We start from the raw sequence: 16,297 nt of genomic DNA on the forward strand, positions 1-16,297 counted from the left end.
CCAGCCCAGCTTCAGGTAATTCCATCTGTTCTTCTTTGAAGAAGCCATGTGCTGATACATTAAGAACCCCTTCTTAAAGTAAGCAGTTCTCAATAACTTCCACACTTGTCTTCTGCTCTTGCTTTGTCTGACACTTTACCCCCCAATCCCAGAAAAAACACTCTCACTTTAAAAAAATATATTTTGAAATCCTACCAAAAGTCTGCTTTCTGTTATGTTAACCACTGGCTAGTCAACATCCTTCCCTGGCTTTGAGGAGAACAGCTGCCAAGAAGTGGCCTTCAACTTGATCAAACTACAAGGCTTTGTTACAGAGAGACTACTATGCGAGAGATGAATTCCAGCTGGATGTTGATATTTCACATTATTCCCACATGTTAAACATTTAAAAATATACAAGGTACTTAAGCTTTAAGCAATGTGCTAAAATACAAAGACTAAAGCTTCTCCTTTATTAAGACTTCAAAAATACAGCCCTGCTTTTGCTGAAGCAGGTGAAGTTACAGCTCACTTCACATGTCGTCGCCCATTATTTCCTATTGCACATTCAACTTCCACCTCATTAGTCTGATGTGTTGTTTCCAGCAGAAATTCCCTCCCATTTGAGTGAGCCTCATGTGTTTAAACAAGAGGGGCTCCCATGAGCACCCATCTTATCTCACTCCTTTCTTTCTAATAGGGTAATTGATCTCCACAATTCTTGTAGCTCCATAATTACGGGTATAAGATGTAGGACTTTTTCCTGTTTTTAACAATGCCAGCTCATTTCAAAAGGTTAAAATAAAAATAAAATCACATCTTATTGTGTGCAACAGACTGATTAAAAGGCTGTGCATCAGCATAACAGGCCATGTATAACTCTTTGTTCTACTTGTGGATGAAGTTATGCAAAGCCTCCTGGTGGTAAACATCTGGAAAGCAAGAACACCCCAGCATGCTATGAAGAGATAACCCAGTTCCTGGCAGCTCCTCGCTTGCAGAAGCACTACTTTCCCTTGTGTCAGCAGCTCTTGTGAACAGGTCCAATCCATCCAGGCAAACAGGACATGAACCTTTTATGTCTCAGCTGTAGTATACTTGAAGAAAAGCACACAGGTTTCAGTCTGCATAGGTGGAGAATAAAATGCAACAAGGTGGACAGGATAGAACTGTAGGAAGGTCCCTCAGGCATGTCCTTGTTCAGTCATTTCATTTGATAGAATTGCATCTGTTACACAGAAGTATTCAAGACTGTGGGCCCAGGAAGAGGCTACAGAAGCCTTCCAGATTTCAGAGGCATGAGACAGAGAGACTTCTACACATCCAAGAACTGAATGAAGCACACATTACAAAAAATAAAAGAATTTCCTTTGACTTCATCTATGTTACCCAATATACTTAATAGCAAGATGACTGCAAATCAGCATTCTGTCCATTGCTTCATAGAGGCCAGAAGAGCATTGTCAACTGCATTTCCAGTTCTCCTTCTCATCATCACCTGAATGAGTGCGTAGGGAATCCTAAGGGAAAAAAAAAAAAAAAAAGGAAAAAAAAAACACCACACAATTAAGATTTCTTGTGTGCCCACTTCACCTTCAGTCCTTATTGCAGGAGGAGGATCAAAGAACTCCAACCCTCCCTTTCACCCACAGGGCCAGGCAGTGTTATACCATCCAAACACTACAGTGGATGTTTTGCCATCAAGAACTGCCCCACCACATTCCTTCTTTGCAGTTTCAAGTCTCCTACCACTACAAGTTTTTGAATGGTCTTGCTTCAGAAGAAAACGGAAGGATCTCAGCACAAACATCTCTCATCCTGGTTGCACAAGGCAGTCCTAGCTAGCATGAGATTTTTTTTTTTACCTGGGTTAGAAGTTGATGTCGTCTCAGTTGTTTATAGAACTGCAACACAAAAGGATCAGCTCTCACTACTTTTGGGTCAAAATCCAGAACACGGAGACCTGCAAGGCTACGGGCTCGGGAAAGGGCTACATAAGCCTGCCCACTTTCGAAGACACGAGACAGGGAGATTTCCACACAATCTAAAGACATGCCCTATCAAAGACACAGAAAAGCTTGTTACAAAACAAACAAAGAACACTACATTGTATCCACACTAACCTGTCCTGTGAGTCTCTCAAAGGTACCATCCTCGGGGTACAGGCTTCATTAAAAAAAAATTCCCTTGCTTGATTATGTAACTGATTAAAAGATGGGGGAAAAAAGAACAGTTTTGCACTGTCAGGAATTTTCCAGTAGACAGTAGGGCCCAATAACTCTGATAAACTGCTCGAGTGAAACTCCGCAAAGCCTATATACCAAACACAGCAGGAAAAGAAAACCTGTTGTTTTCACTCCTAGTAATTAACTGGAGGAACAGCTAGGCTGAAGCAGACCATCTGAGACAGAGTTTGGGTAGGCCTGGCCAGCCCTGTCTGCACCAAGAGACATCCCAGGAGGCAACAGTATTTACAACATCGACTGTTTTAAACAGTGGCATGGGAACAAACTCACAGGTCTTTTACTGAGAGATGTGTTTATCAAAGTGTATGAAGTCTTCTGGAAAGGTATTACTTTGAGAAAATGCAACACACCTTTGAAGGAAAAGTTCAGGCCAAAGAGCACACCTGTGACTCCTGCACCTTCCTCACATACACTGCAAACCTCAGGGTCACTAATGGTGTCCTGGTGTCAGGGGAACACTACCCTGATCAGCCCACAGCACTGAACGATGATACTTTATAGTCCAACAGCAAGTATAGAGTTTGCAGCACCCTTATGGAAACTCTAGGCTAGCTATACTGCTATGGACAAGCATCACGAACAGGAAAAGAGGTGCTGCCTTCTCCACAGCTAAAGACATACACACACACCCTTGCCCCCCCCACCCCCCCACAAAGGCCTTTCAGTTTTCCTCCCCATTATACCAGCAATGCAAGCTCACTCAGAAAAGGCTTATGATAGTGTAAAGTCTGTAGGCAGCTGCAAAAGTATACTCACCTGACTCTTGTGAATGGAAATGGCCCATGCCAATTTTAAAGGCAACTGTTGACGACTCAGATGAACTCCTGATGGCCCTTTGAAGACCCATTTCTCCATTTTGATGACCTGTGTGACCCCACAAAGAAATCTAACCTTAGGCAGCCCTGTAGGAATGGGAGCAGGAGAGAAACAGGGATGTTTTCCTGACACTCAGTAGCCAGGAAGCCAGGAATCTAAGAAGAGTTTTTTCCCCCCACTCCTTTCCCATGTCAGTCTCTTATGAATTTAAAAAAAAAAAGAGAAAGAAAATCCCACACTGAAAAAAACTAAATCCACGCACAGTAAACAGAATGTCCCAAAACAACATTTGGAACCTACTTAAGCAGAAGAATTAAACTCAGATAATTTGTCAGTTGAGATGCAGAAAAAATACATATTGCAAGTAGCAGAACATCATCATCTGAGGAAAACAAACAAACAAAAAACCAAACAAACAATACCCCAACAACAAAAAAAACCCCACACAAACAAACAACACAACCACCAAGACTTGCTTCAACAGAACAGACAGGAATGCAAACAAGTATACACATCTAGAGAATAAGGATAAGCAAACATAAGAGGCCCTACAGATAGCTCCAGCTGATGCAGCACATGACATCACAGCTCATGAGTACCCCAAACCTCTCACTGCAGAAAAGACCTCCTCCCTGCTTTCCTTTAAGTTACCCTTACCAGGCAGTAGAAAATTTATTACTGACTGCCTTTCTCCCCTGCTTCCTCAAACTTTTTGATCTTTTACTTACCTTTCTCTTCACTTTCAAATCCTACAACAACTCCTCGTGCCCCGTTCACCAGCCCTCGAGATACATCCAGATTCTTAGCTAGCATCACCTAAAGAGAAAAAGAAAAAATCCCTCAGTGCTCTAGCTTTCCAGCCCATTCAGCCACCTGCAGCTCAGCTTCTAGCCAGGAAGCATAAGCACAGCAGGCTCGTGTGGCCACAGCCACATCATGCAACTGCAGGATACAGCACCATCTCCAATTTGATTCAAACTGTTTAACAGCCTTTGCTTCCTAGGATTCCCAGCTACAACATTCTGCAGCACTAAACACTTCAGTTGCTTCTGTCCCCAGCTGTGAGCTCAGATTCAGGGAACAGATTCAACTTTCCCAAACACCAGCAAGCCTAAACATGTATAGATTCTAGGAACACCCAAGGAACAACTTCCCAAGGCAAACAGTGCTGCTGCTAAGCACAGTCCTGCATCCTTTCCACTCCTGCAAATCTGGCAATCTGTGCCATACTCTTACGGGTCAGGAGGGCTGCTGTACGTGGAGCTGAGACCGCAGGCAAGGACTGCCTGTGCTCTCTGCTACCTGGAAGCTTTAAACCCCATTGAAGGTGTGTGCCAAAGTCACAGTGGACACCACTGTCCACAAGACATGGACCTGCGCTCAAACCAGTTCTCTGTCTGGATAAGATTCCAAGCAGAAAGGATACGCAAACTGGGCCAGAATCTTCTGTTAGCCTGGCATAACTGCTCCATGCAGAATCTGCATTCTATACATTAATCTAACCTATACATCTATCTACTATTCTGGGTTTTTTTATGCCATTTGACACACTGGTCTCTCACAAGCTTATGTGCACACACTCACCTGAGCTCCAAGCTTTAGCTCAACTCTACCACCCACAGGACACTGAGCATCAATCAACTTCACTAGCATTGGGTCACTGTCCAAAGCCTCAAAAGCGTGCACTTTTCCTGTTAAAGAAAAAGATGTGACAGATTGCAATCATTGAATATATTTCACACAGCATTGCAGAAGGCTCAGCATTTATTTCTAACAGCAATTCATCTTTTAATATCCATTCTGCTCTGCTGATAAGACATCTTCTCACAAGCCTTGTCACATCTAACAGCAGAAAGCTCACTATTGACTCTCTTCCCAACATACCTCCCAGAGCATGAGAAGGCTCAGAAATCAGAGGCCAGCAGTAAGTAGGAACTGAGCAGTCAGCATTTTGAGCTTATGACTAGTTTCACTTGCTGCCAACACCAGTTCTCCAAAGAGGACTGAGGAAGTTTCCCAGGGCCAGAAAGGGAGGCAGAAATGAAGTAGCCCTTAATTCCAGATGTGGCTGAATAGAGCACAGCCTTCCTGAGATGCTATGGAAAGAAGAAGCAGGGGTATGGAGGCAATAATGACCCACCCTACTCCTCAGCAGGCAATGAGCTCACTGTCTGTTACACACCAAGAAGTAACAGTGGGGATTTTTAAGCAAAAATCTGTGAAGTTTTGCCCCCAGGCAACTCAACTCCAACACGCACAGCTTAGACTTGTGCTGCTGTGCATGACAGACCTCCAGTTCCTCCTGACACCCCATTGCATCCACTCAGAGCTCAGCCCCAAAGCCAGCAGCTTCCTCCAAGGGGTTCACCTGAGAGCTGCTGCAAGCGTCTCTCGTTAGTTATTTCTACATCATCTTTATGGGTGCAGAGCCGTGTAGCCAGGATCCCATCGCGCTCAGACCTGTTAGTAGCAGTCTGCATCAGCAGTCTGGTAACCTCCTCTGTGCACCTTGTAACCGTGAAAAGAAGATGATTATTTAAAGTCATCAGGAAGAGGTGTTGAGCAGCAGTAACCTGCACACAGCTAGATCTGGCTGTGCAAGCCCCAGACCTCTGGAGTGATGGGCAGAGAAAGTACACATAGTTGGAGAGCAGTGCAGTGTCTGCCCCAGCCCTGCCCTGGCCACTGTCAGCTCAGGATCCATTGCATTCCTCAGCAGAAAATGCAAAGAGGGACTCTAGGAAGTGTACCTAATCAGAGGAGCATATATAAAACCTGCTTACGTTAACTAAAGCCTTTATAGCTACTGCCCTGGCCACACGTTCCTCATAGAGCACAGAGAGGTGACAAACTGGTCTTTCCTCTGGTCCATTAGTAGGGAGCAGGGATTACAAAGAGAGCAGAGTTTCTCACCTGCCTAAACGGACTGCACTGAGGAGCGAGACAAAAGTCTTGTCAGTCTGTCTCCGCACTTCGGTCAGCTCCATGTTTATGTGGATGCATTTCCTCCAGCTTTTTGCCTGGCAAGTAATTATCTTGTTAAGAAAGCAGCAGACTTGAAGTATGACAATAAATTTTGGGCTGGCTTTGTACCTGGAAGCAGAACTTGGTTTCTTCATTAGCCTTGCAGACTGGGGGTAGTTGCAAGAAGTCCCCACAGATGATTAGCTGAATTCCTCCAAAAGGCTCGTCTTGTTTTCTGACTGCCCTAAAAAGGAAGGAAGAGAAGCTCTGAATGTCCTCCAGGACCTGCACATAGTCAGGTCTCAGAAGTTACTTCTTAGTCTGCCAGTATATTCAAGCATACACCCCCTGCGGTAAAAGATTATTATCCTCAGCTGTGTCAGAAGAATTCAAATAATTAAGCAATGCTATTATAAGGCATTTGTTTTAGTTTTGCCTACCTATCCCAGCTTTCATTACTCATCTTGGTTCCTCGGTAGCTGTTACACTCCTCCTTTCTCCAACAGAGAATTGCTGGACACAGCATAGACAGCTCTATAGACAGCACTTGGCTTGGGAAATGGAAAGAACCAGAACAGCCATGGCTGGGGAGTAGGGACATGATCAAAACCTATCTCAAGATAAAGGCCTGCTGGCTATGAATTCGTGCTTCCTTCCAGTCCTATGCCAATGGTTGCCTTGCGTCCATTCACATAACCAGAGGAAGGAAGTAACCTGGAAATTCACTCACCTTGCCACTGCCTCCAGCCTGTCGAAGAACTTGCCATCCACCATGGAGATCTCATCGATAATTAAGTGCTGGCAGGCCAGCCAGTGCTGGCGCACCCCAGGCCGCTCCGCCAGCTGAATACACTGTTCCAGTGGTGCCTTCCCAGAGCCGATCCCTGGCAGGGGAAGAAGAAAGCAAAACTTCAGGAAGTTCCTGACTCTTTGGGAAGGGAGCAAGAGATCCCAGCCCTCTGCTGTTGGGCAGACCATTACCTGCAAAAGCGTGGAGAGTGGTGCCACCGATGTGGCAAGCTGCCACTCCCGTGCTGGCTGTGGCGTAGGTGCTCTTTGGAGGGAGGGAGCCCACGATCCTCTTCAGCAGGAACGACTTCCCGGTCCCTTGGCAGAGGGAGAAGAAGCAGGTCAGCAGCGAGGCCCGGGGACTCCACCCGGTGACAGCTGCCCCGGCCCCCTCACCTGCACAGCCGGTGAAGAAGATGCTCTTCCCGCTCCGCACGGCGCCCAGCACCGCCTCCTGCTCCGCCGAAAGCCTCGCCTGGGGCCGCCTCTCCGCGCGGGGCACCTGCGGGACGGGCGGCGGCGCTGTGAGGGCAGGGCCGGTAACCGGGGCGGCAACGGGAGCTGCCCCCCTCGCCCCGGGACTCACCTCGGCCGGGCGCTCCCCCTGCCCCTCGCCGCCGCGGAGGCGGCCGGGGGCGCGCAGCAGGTCGCGCTCCTGCAGCGGGCTGATGGCAGAGAAAGCCGGCGGTGGACGGTCCAGCAGGCGGGGTTCGCGGGGGGCGGCCCGCGGCCCGGCGGCGACCTTGAGCCGCAGGAGGCGGAGAAAGCGGCGCAGCGCGTTCGGAGGGCAGTCGGAGAGCAGGACCTGGGCGCCGCCCGGCCCCACTCGCACCGCCGCCCGCCCGTCTCCCGCGAACCGCGTGAAGAGCCGCACGGCGTCACCGACCAGCGCGAAGCTCAGCGCCGCCGCCGCCCCGCCGCTGCCGCCGACCACCCGCAGCACCGGCTGCCGCAGCTCGTTGCGGCCCAGCAGCACCAGCGCGCCCCGCATCACGCGGCGCCGCGGGCCCTGTCCGCCCGGCAGCGGCTGCTCCACGGCCACCGTGCAGCGCAGCTCCGCGTCCTCCATCCTGCTGCCACCGCGGCCCCACCGGCCGTTCAAACCCGCCGCGTGCAGCCGCCGCCAATCAGCGCCAGGGGCTTTAACTCGGCGGCCAATGGAAGGTGGGAAAGGAATCTGTCCGAGGAAGGTGGGACGAAGCACCACCCGGGCCAATCAGCAGCCTCGTGGGGGATCACGTGAGGCGTTGCCAGGCTACGGGACGCCGTGTAGCCCGGCGGAGCCATGGCCGCCCGCAGCGGGAAGGAGCCGCCGGACGCGGTGCTGCTGAACCAGCTCATGTGCGAGCGGGTGCGGAAGGAGCTGCGGTGCCAGAAGCTGCACACGGAGTACGGCGTGAACCCGCTCCAACGCGGTGAGGCGGCGCGGCCGGCCCCACGGTCACACAGAACCGGCGCGGAAGCCTCGAGGGCGGGACACGGATGGCACCGAGCGGCGAGGCGGAGGGAGGGCGCGGGAGCTGCCGGCCCGCAGCGCTCAGCTGTTCGGCAGAGACCAGGACGCCAGCAGTAGCCAGAGGGGTAGATCTGGAAGGAGCAAGCGGTAGGGTTTTCTTTTACCCAATGAACCAGCCTGCACACTCGGAGACAGCACGGAGACATGGAGCCAATTTGCCCAGCTTAGATGGTGTCTTGGTAAACGTGTGAGTAGGACCTGGAACCCACAGATTCTGAGCAAACACCACACAGCTAGGATGAGGCAGAGATCTCCAATACTACACGGTGTTTCCTCAGCCCCCGGGCTGATTTCTACCTGCTAATGCACAGCCGCAGAATATCATACACTATGGTGGCACAGATGGGTGACATGAATAAATTCTTTCAGGTCTAGCTTTTACAATACAACAAAAACAAACCAAAGGAAAACAATTTGCTAAAGCTTGGATCTCTGCAGGCCAGCACATGGGTGGGGTAGAACTTTGATGTGGTGAATGCAAGCATCATCCAGTAGAAGGGCCTTCAGCAACACCTAAGCCCTTCCTTTCTACGAAGTTGCTATTAGTTACTATTCTAACTTGTTTTGCTCTGTTCACGTGCTGTTCTTCCTTTGCAATGCCAGTCAAATAGCTGGGCCCAGACTGGGGAATAACCAAAGAGAACATCTGCAGCTATAGATGTCCTATATCTGGCTGTGATGATAAATTCACATTAAAGTAATTCACCTGCATCATTTATTTTCAGTTCACACAATCGCCAAGAAGCCCATGTCTTGGCATGATAATATAGAAGAGCCGGCAGATGGTAAGAAATCTCTGAAGAGCTTGTGATAATTACATAAGAAAATGACTAATAAATAAAATTTTAAAATTCCAATTAATCTAAAAGATGACATACATGGAAACATGCCTGTGACAATATAAGGAAGTTAAACTCATTCATGATTTTTTGTTACACATAAGGTAGGGTTTTTTCTACTTTAAGGCCCTTTCCCGTTACTTTTCATTATTACTACAAGCTTGCATACATGCAATTATGCTTTTTTTTTTAGTTATAATTTTATAAAATTCTGCTTGTGAATATAAACCCCAGGGGAAAACAAAAAAAAAAATCTAGCGACATGTTCTATACATACATGTTGCCTGTCATTGCAGATTCTACATAGCCATTGCATATGGTAAATGCTGAAATGGCTGCTGAGTCTTGCTTTAGAGCACTAGTAACAAGATCCCTTATAGTAACTGCTCCCTTATTTCTAACACACCAATTCTGTCTAAAAACCTTAATGGTTGGTTAAGGTTGGCCTGCTCTAGTCAGGGATTAAGGGGAGAGCAGGGGAACAAAATGGAAAGGCAGCAGTTCTCAGGCAACTGAGAAAGATGACAGCTAACGTGGAGCGCTGCTTGACACTACATGTGGTATAAGAAAGGATGCTGCAACACAGTAGACAGGGATGGTAGAATTAACAGGACAGTATGGGTAGGCAAATCTTGAAACTTCATCAGGATAAATTTTAGTAGAAATGTCATCCTGCATTCTCTTACAAGATCGTTTGCAGCACAGCGGTTGCCTCCAACCTTGGCTTTCTTGCTATTGCTGGGACAGTCTTAGGATGTCCCATTCTAACATACATCCACAGGTAACTGCTTTTTACACATACTTTCCTTCATTTGTATTTGTGTCTCTTAAACCAACAGCCAAGTTTCTGAGTGTTATTCACGATGCAGCACTGGAGCCAACAAAGAAGTATTCGGAGCCGCAAACTGAAAGCCAAGAAATTGGCTGGAACACGACACCTTTGGTGAGTAAGGTGCTTAAGGGCTCAGCTCTTTGCAGATTCAGAGAGATTCAGCCCATCACACCGAAAGATATTCAAGGAAGAAAATAACTTATGGCAAACATAGAAAACAGAAATGACTAGGAATGAGCGGAGCTGTTCATGGACAACAAGTTTTTAAAATTTACACCTAGGAGGACTATTCACACTGGCATAGGCTTGTGAACACAGAAACAGCAGACTTCTCCTGAGAAACTTGCATGCAAAATATCTACAGTGACAATAGACTCCAAGCATATTGTCAAATATGTAGTCGTGGCTGTTTATTAAAGCATTCAGCCATAAGAAATAGCATAGTGAGCAATATGAAGTGGCATATGTAAGTACTGTGAAAAGAAATGTGCTGCTGTAAAGTGTGTTTCAAACAAATGGCAAGCAGAACCATAAAATTAATAATCGGCTAAGTATACCCGAGGCAGAATACACCAGTGAGGATTCATTTGGGGAAGTGTGAATAAACAGGAAGGAAAAGAAATCTTGTGAACAAGCTGAGACATCAATCATATCTGACAAACAAATAGCTGTGTTGATGATTGACTTTTCAGATTAGTGTTTTGAGAAAGGCAAATGAAGGCTTGATTAATTTTGGCCTGTTAAAAAGAAATCTAAGATAAATAAGAAAATAAGATATTCTTCTGCAACTTTTCATATTACACTTCAAGTAAACTAGCTACTCACAGCAAGGCTAGAGACACACATCCCAATGGGGTTTTACACCTTCAGACACAATTAGGCTGGCAGGAAAGAGGCAAATAAATTTGCACGTAGGGAAGTGAGTTAAACTTACAATCAGGACTCATGATGCTGTTTCATATTTCAAGTTTTCCTTTTTCACCAGGTTCTACTGTAACAAAGCAGCGAACAGTATATTCTCAAATAAACGGTACCCTACTCATTTGTCATCCGGGCATTTCTCATCAGCAGGAACACTGTGCATCACTCTTCTCAGGAGGGACTATTACTACTAATTCTAGTAAAAGCACATGACCGTTCACCACTTTTCTTTCCCAGATTCACATGGACCGTACTGATTGCAGACTCTTCTTCCCACGCCGGAAAACCGAGGTCACTAAACTAAACTGCAGCTATGGGAAACGGGGAGGAACAGTCTGAGAACCTGCAGTAGTAGAGTGGTAAAGCCACACAATTTAGATAGAAGAAGCTAACGACAACTGTTAGGCCTTGCTTGTTATTGGGCGAGTCTGGTAGATTTCTGACAAGAGATGGTATCTGGAAAAGGGAAGAGAGAATTTCAGTCTGTCCAGATTTGCACCCTGACAATAGCTACAGAAATAAACCTATTGATAAGATTGCTGCATTTGTCTCACTGCTGTTTCCAAACCCGCTTATATGAATAGTCTAAAAAACACTTCAACGTCTTGACAGGCTTCCAAACCCACTTTCTTCTTATTTTGACATCAGCGACATGACCCAGAACTCACGTTCACCAGGTACACGTCAACAATAGCTGTGGAAAAAGCTGCCAGAATGAAAGGAACAAAGGGCAGGCTTCAGCCACCGTTCATAACACAACTAAACAAGAATTAAGACATAATTCCGTGCAAACTATTTAATGTGTTCACACAACAAAGGTTTAAGTAGAAAACAATCCTTCAACAAAACAGACAGTAAGAAGAAATTAGTGATAAGGCACTAGTTTCCACTGATTTTTACTCTTGCCACTTGGAAGCATCCAGCTCGCTCCACAGTTAGCTGCTTGATGACAGCAGAAACACGTCTTGCAACACACAGAAACACAGGAACCCCACTGGGGTGCACAGTCCTCTTAGCGTGCTCGGCTCTTCATTTTCTGTCTTGCTCTCTTTCCAGGTCTCTTCTGCAAAAAAAGGACAGATTCAAATCTTTATTTTCACATCCTCAATCTTTGTTCTAGCTCTATAGCTTGGGGAGAATACCAGGGAGAGGATATTTGTCAGCATCTCTGGGGAGGGAGGTTTTGGGACACAGGTAGCAACAAACAGTACTTGCTAACTCCTCCACTCATATCCCTGCTGAGATACTGCATAACCATCCTCAACTCTGCCTGCAGCTGAATTACGGTCAGCTCCAAAAGACAGGCACTATCACTTCCAGATGCTGGAGGCACCCACCATGTACTCAGCTCTCCCTCCCAGACCAGGGCTGGCTTCCCGGCCAACCAGGATCATTTGCACGCAACATTTTACTTACATTAAGGGCTTTCTTTCCTCCTTTTCCTGGGCCTTTGTTGTGAGCTACTTTTGAACGGAAGCTAGATACGTCATTAAAACTCTCCTTTGTGTTCCACTTCGAGCCCTTCTTCTTCCCACCAAAACCAAACTTCTGATTCTTGTATCGTCTTTTGGCATTTGGTCTGAAAAACAAACGAACAGCATCATTGCCTGTATTCGCTTCCTCAGGAAGCTCTGAAGAAGGCATACGTATCTGCTGATGGACTCCTCTCAGCCATCATAAACCCTTTCCCTCTTATTGAAGAGGCAGAAATTAGCACACTTCAGTCTCTGTTCCATTCTGGCCACAGTTTTCCTCCTCTCTAGGGACAGAAAGCCGCTTGGACTTATTTTAACAAACATTAATCAGAACAGCTTTGTCATTCCACAAACAGATCCCCTAAGAGAGTGAAAAAAAAAAAAATCAGAGATTCTGCTTTTAAATATCTTTCTTTTCTGGTCTCACCCCTTCTTTATCCGTTGACTTGCACTGCCTTTTTTATTCCCCTGAGACGATGTCTGTTCTTCATCTAGAAAATCCAGCTTGTCAGAGAGACCTGCAAGAGTGAAGACATAACAGCTGCCACCACAGAAAACACAAATTTTCAGTCAAAGTAATTAACAGCAATAAGTCTCCCTCACCGAAGAACAGCTACTTGGGAGGACTTTCCCAGCCACTGGCATTTGGTTCTGTACAACAGCAGCATTTCAAGCTCACTGCTCAGCACTACAGACTGACACCGTACATCACACTGCCTTACACAGCTCACACGTCATTATTCCCATTACACATTTGCTCTCTTAGACAAGTTAACTTTACCTTTCTGGTATTTCTTGACTGCATTCAACATATTTTTTTTCTCCTTTTGCCTTCTCTGCAGAATCTCAGTTTGCACCTGCGATTAGAAGCAGAATATTAGTGCTGTTCCTTGTAGTGTCGCATACTTTTTTTTTTTTTAAGGTATCCCATCTTTTACTCTGCCTTTTTTCAAAGCAGCTAGACGGAAGACTAGACAGATTCCATATATTTTAGGCAGCCTCCTGTGGTCTCATTTGCTAAGCTACTCACTCAGGCTTTAGATTCTTGTCATATACAGATCCCTTTTGTAGCTCGCCCTCACCTTCTTGCCATATTTTCTCATTGCACGGAGCTGTTTCGCTTTCTCAGACCTTTCCATTGCTTCCTGTTTACTCTTTAGCTTCTGTCGAATCTTATCAGATAGAAAAAAGAAAATTTATCAGTAATGCAAAAGAAAATATGAGAATTACGATTTTGTGCAGTCCTGAAATCAATAATTATATCCAAACTATCAATGACTATCAATGACTGTATAAAAGAAAACGTCTCTCAATCAGAAAATGCTTTATGAGACATAACGTTCTTTCAACTCAAGGCTGGAATAGTTATTACAGAAACTCCTGAAACAATCTGTAGCCAAAATCTGGTTAAAAAGACAAAACTCATACAAGAGACAAGACAAAGCCTTATAATGGGATCTAATGGAACCACTGCACAAGACTATCTTGTCACATCTTGTCAGCCTACTCATGTGTATGTACAAGACTTGGTGGTTTCTTTCTTGTCATTATAAAAGTAAAGCACCGAAGAAGAGTCAACAATCCTTCTGTGCCATAGAAAAATACCTTTTTTGTTCCCTCCTTGTTCACAAACATTTCTATAAGGATGCCACATTACAAAGTATTATAAATATTTCCACATAGATCCTCTGGATTCAGCCTGTGACTCCACTAGGAGATAAAAATACTTGTTTTTCAAACAGAAGCCAGCAAAAGAAGTTACCAGTAACGTGCAGAATTGACTTCAGTCTCAGCACAAGCTAATTATTAACCTTCATCTTCTCTAGGAAGATTCTATCAGCCATCAAAACAGTGACCAAGTCATACATGAACCTCCAGCTCACAGTTGTTTAAGTTATAAAATGTAGTCTTTCTTCCAAAACAAAAATTAGGGATCCATTTTGAACGAAGACCACAATCAAGAGGCAAGTTTGTGAAATTCTTATTTCCTACATAAATCTGACTTACTACCCATGATAGATTAAATCAATAACACACAGTCTAAAATCACAGAGAACCACAACACACTGATTATGAACAAAGGGTGATACTTAAATAGGGAAAATGGATCACGTTAATGTCACAGTTGGCTGCAAGTCTTAGGACAAAGCATAAACACAGCCAGCTTTACTACCACTGTTCCACACATGGGTTAAAAAAAAAAAATCTCAATTTTAATATTATATACATTCAAGACAGAATATAAACTATGCTTTTCTACTTTATGTTCCAACTTGTTATGGAAATCCCCGCATTGCACTGCAATACCTAAACAGGAAGAAACTTCCTCTCACAAATAAAATTTCAAACACTAACACTGTCATAGGCATTTGTCAAAGAAATGAAGGTAAGTATTCTCAGATCACACCTTAAAGTTGATCCCTAACACAGGCTAAAACCAACACATAACATGGGAAAGAAAGTCATAATTCTCTGCACATACCTTCTGCATCTGTTGGTCTGATTTGGCCATCTCTGCGAAGTAATCGTCTGGCCTTCTAGTAGGAACTTGGAGCTTACGCAGCTTTGGTAGGGCTTCCAGGACTGCTGCCTGAGCCTGCCGGTAACTAGGGACACAGAACAACAGCAGCTCTGTCACTGGGTATCGGGCATCTCACAGCGCTGACAGACACTCTGCTCACATAAGGTAGCTGATACTGGGATCTAACAAGCATTGATCTCGAATTATATCAACATTCTGTGCCCTACAGCATTCAGTGCTACTAAAAGCAATTTAGGTGCCAGTAGAATATTAGCACTTATAACTCGCACACATACATTTATCTAGTTTCCAGTTACAGTTTTATATGTTGGATTATAAAAGGCAAGGTAAAACAAGAGAACTGTAGTAACACCAAACCAAATCCACAAAGAAAAATCCATATCCTGTGTTAATGCCACAGTGCTACAATCAAGGAACTTTTTAAGTAAACTTCTCCGCGCAGGATGGAAGTCTGCTGTGAGGAGGGAAACTATTTCCAGTCGCAAGAAAAGTTAAATGTACTAGCATTAGCTTGTAGTTATTCTGGAAAACACCCAGAGCTATCGAATGTAAAATACATGGCCTGAGAGTGCCACAGTGACAGCCAGTGTGGCAGTCTGCAGCACACCTGTGACACACGCCTACAAGCATGCCGCAGGGTGCTGAGACCCTACGAGAAATCTCATTTTTTGACACTCACAAGCTCATCTCTCTCTGGAAATCATTCTCAGCGTCAACAGCATCTTTGTCTGAAGCACTCTGTGAGGCGGGATCTGCGACCTGGCCCGAAGTCACATCCAGCCGCTCCACCCACGCCAGCTGCTGCTTGAACTCGGCCAGGCACTGCCTCAGGCCGGCCTGGGGAAGAAGCACAGCTCTGCACAGCCCTGCACAGCGCCTCACGGAACCACCTCCCCGAGGCGAGACGGCTGAACCGCGGGCTGTGATCCCCAAACCCCCAGGGCGGTGCAGGAGCCCCGGAGACCTGCCCTGCCCCGGCACCCCGGCCCCAGCCGGGGCTCCTCTGCCCCGCACCCGGCGCTGGGGGACGCGGGTCTCTGCCCTGTCCCGGAAGGCCCCACTTACCGCGTCGTTGCGCCGCTTCGGCCGCTCCTCCAGCACCACGTTGAGCCCCGGCTTCAGCGCTCCCCTGGCGAAGGCCTCCTGGAGCTGTGAGGAGGCCACGGTCAGGCCGCGCCGCCGGCGGGGGCACCGGGCGGCCTTGCCCGCCGGGGGAGGCCTAACCGCGGGCCCGCGCCGGGACCCAGGCTCACCTCCGAGTCCGAGAGAGACGAGTCCTCCGAGTCCGAGTCGGACGGTGACCCACCCCGCGCCATGCTGCTGCTGCCGCCGCCGCTTCCGGCCGCGTGCGCGTGCCCGCGCCGCGGCTTCCGGCGGG

At 46.6% G+C, this 16,297-nt stretch overlaps 3 protein-coding genes across 3 annotated transcripts; 1 reads left to right on the forward strand and 2 right to left on the reverse strand.

Moving 5' to 3' along the window:
* Positions 1–1,442: 1,442 nt before the first annotated feature.
* PIF1 (PIF1 5'-to-3' DNA helicase) lies at positions 1,443–7,863 on the reverse strand. The gene is made up of 12 exons (XM_065657254.1): positions 7,381–7,863; positions 7,191–7,296; positions 6,987–7,112; positions 6,736–6,889; positions 6,135–6,249; positions 5,955–6,061; positions 5,410–5,549; positions 4,626–4,732; positions 3,770–3,857; positions 2,982–3,127; positions 1,845–2,036; positions 1,443–1,499 (listed from the first exon to the last, which is right to left on the reverse strand). The coding sequence occupies exons 1-12, from the start codon at positions 7,861–7,863 to the stop codon at positions 1,443–1,445; spliced, it is 1,821 nt and encodes a 606-aa protein (XP_065513326.1).
* Positions 7,864–8,079: 216 nt separating this feature from the next.
* Positions 8,080–11,241, forward strand: CFAP144 (cilia and flagella associated protein 144). The gene is made up of 4 exons (XM_065656087.1): positions 8,080–8,209; positions 9,036–9,095; positions 9,989–10,092; positions 11,140–11,241. Exons 1-4 carry the CDS (start codon positions 8,080–8,082, stop codon positions 11,239–11,241), a joined length of 396 nt encoding a protein of 131 aa, XP_065512159.1.
* Positions 10,446–16,256, reverse strand: EBNA1BP2 (EBNA1 binding protein 2). The gene is made up of 9 exons (XM_065656086.1): positions 16,173–16,256; positions 15,985–16,068; positions 15,599–15,756; positions 14,860–14,983; positions 13,460–13,549; positions 13,159–13,234; positions 12,805–12,895; positions 12,319–12,481; positions 10,446–11,965 (listed from the first exon to the last, which is right to left on the reverse strand). Exons 1-9 carry the CDS (start codon positions 16,233–16,235, stop codon positions 11,915–11,917), a joined length of 900 nt encoding a protein of 299 aa, XP_065512158.1. The 5' UTR covers positions 16,236–16,256; the 3' UTR covers positions 10,446–11,914.
* Between the last annotated feature and the right edge of the window lie 41 nt (positions 16,257–16,297).

This window comes from Caloenas nicobarica, chromosome Z (genome assembly GCF_036013445.1).
Source record: "Caloenas nicobarica isolate bCalNic1 chromosome Z, bCalNic1.hap1, whole genome shotgun sequence".
NCBI lineage: Eukaryota > Metazoa > Chordata > Aves > Columbiformes > Columbidae > Caloenas > Caloenas nicobarica.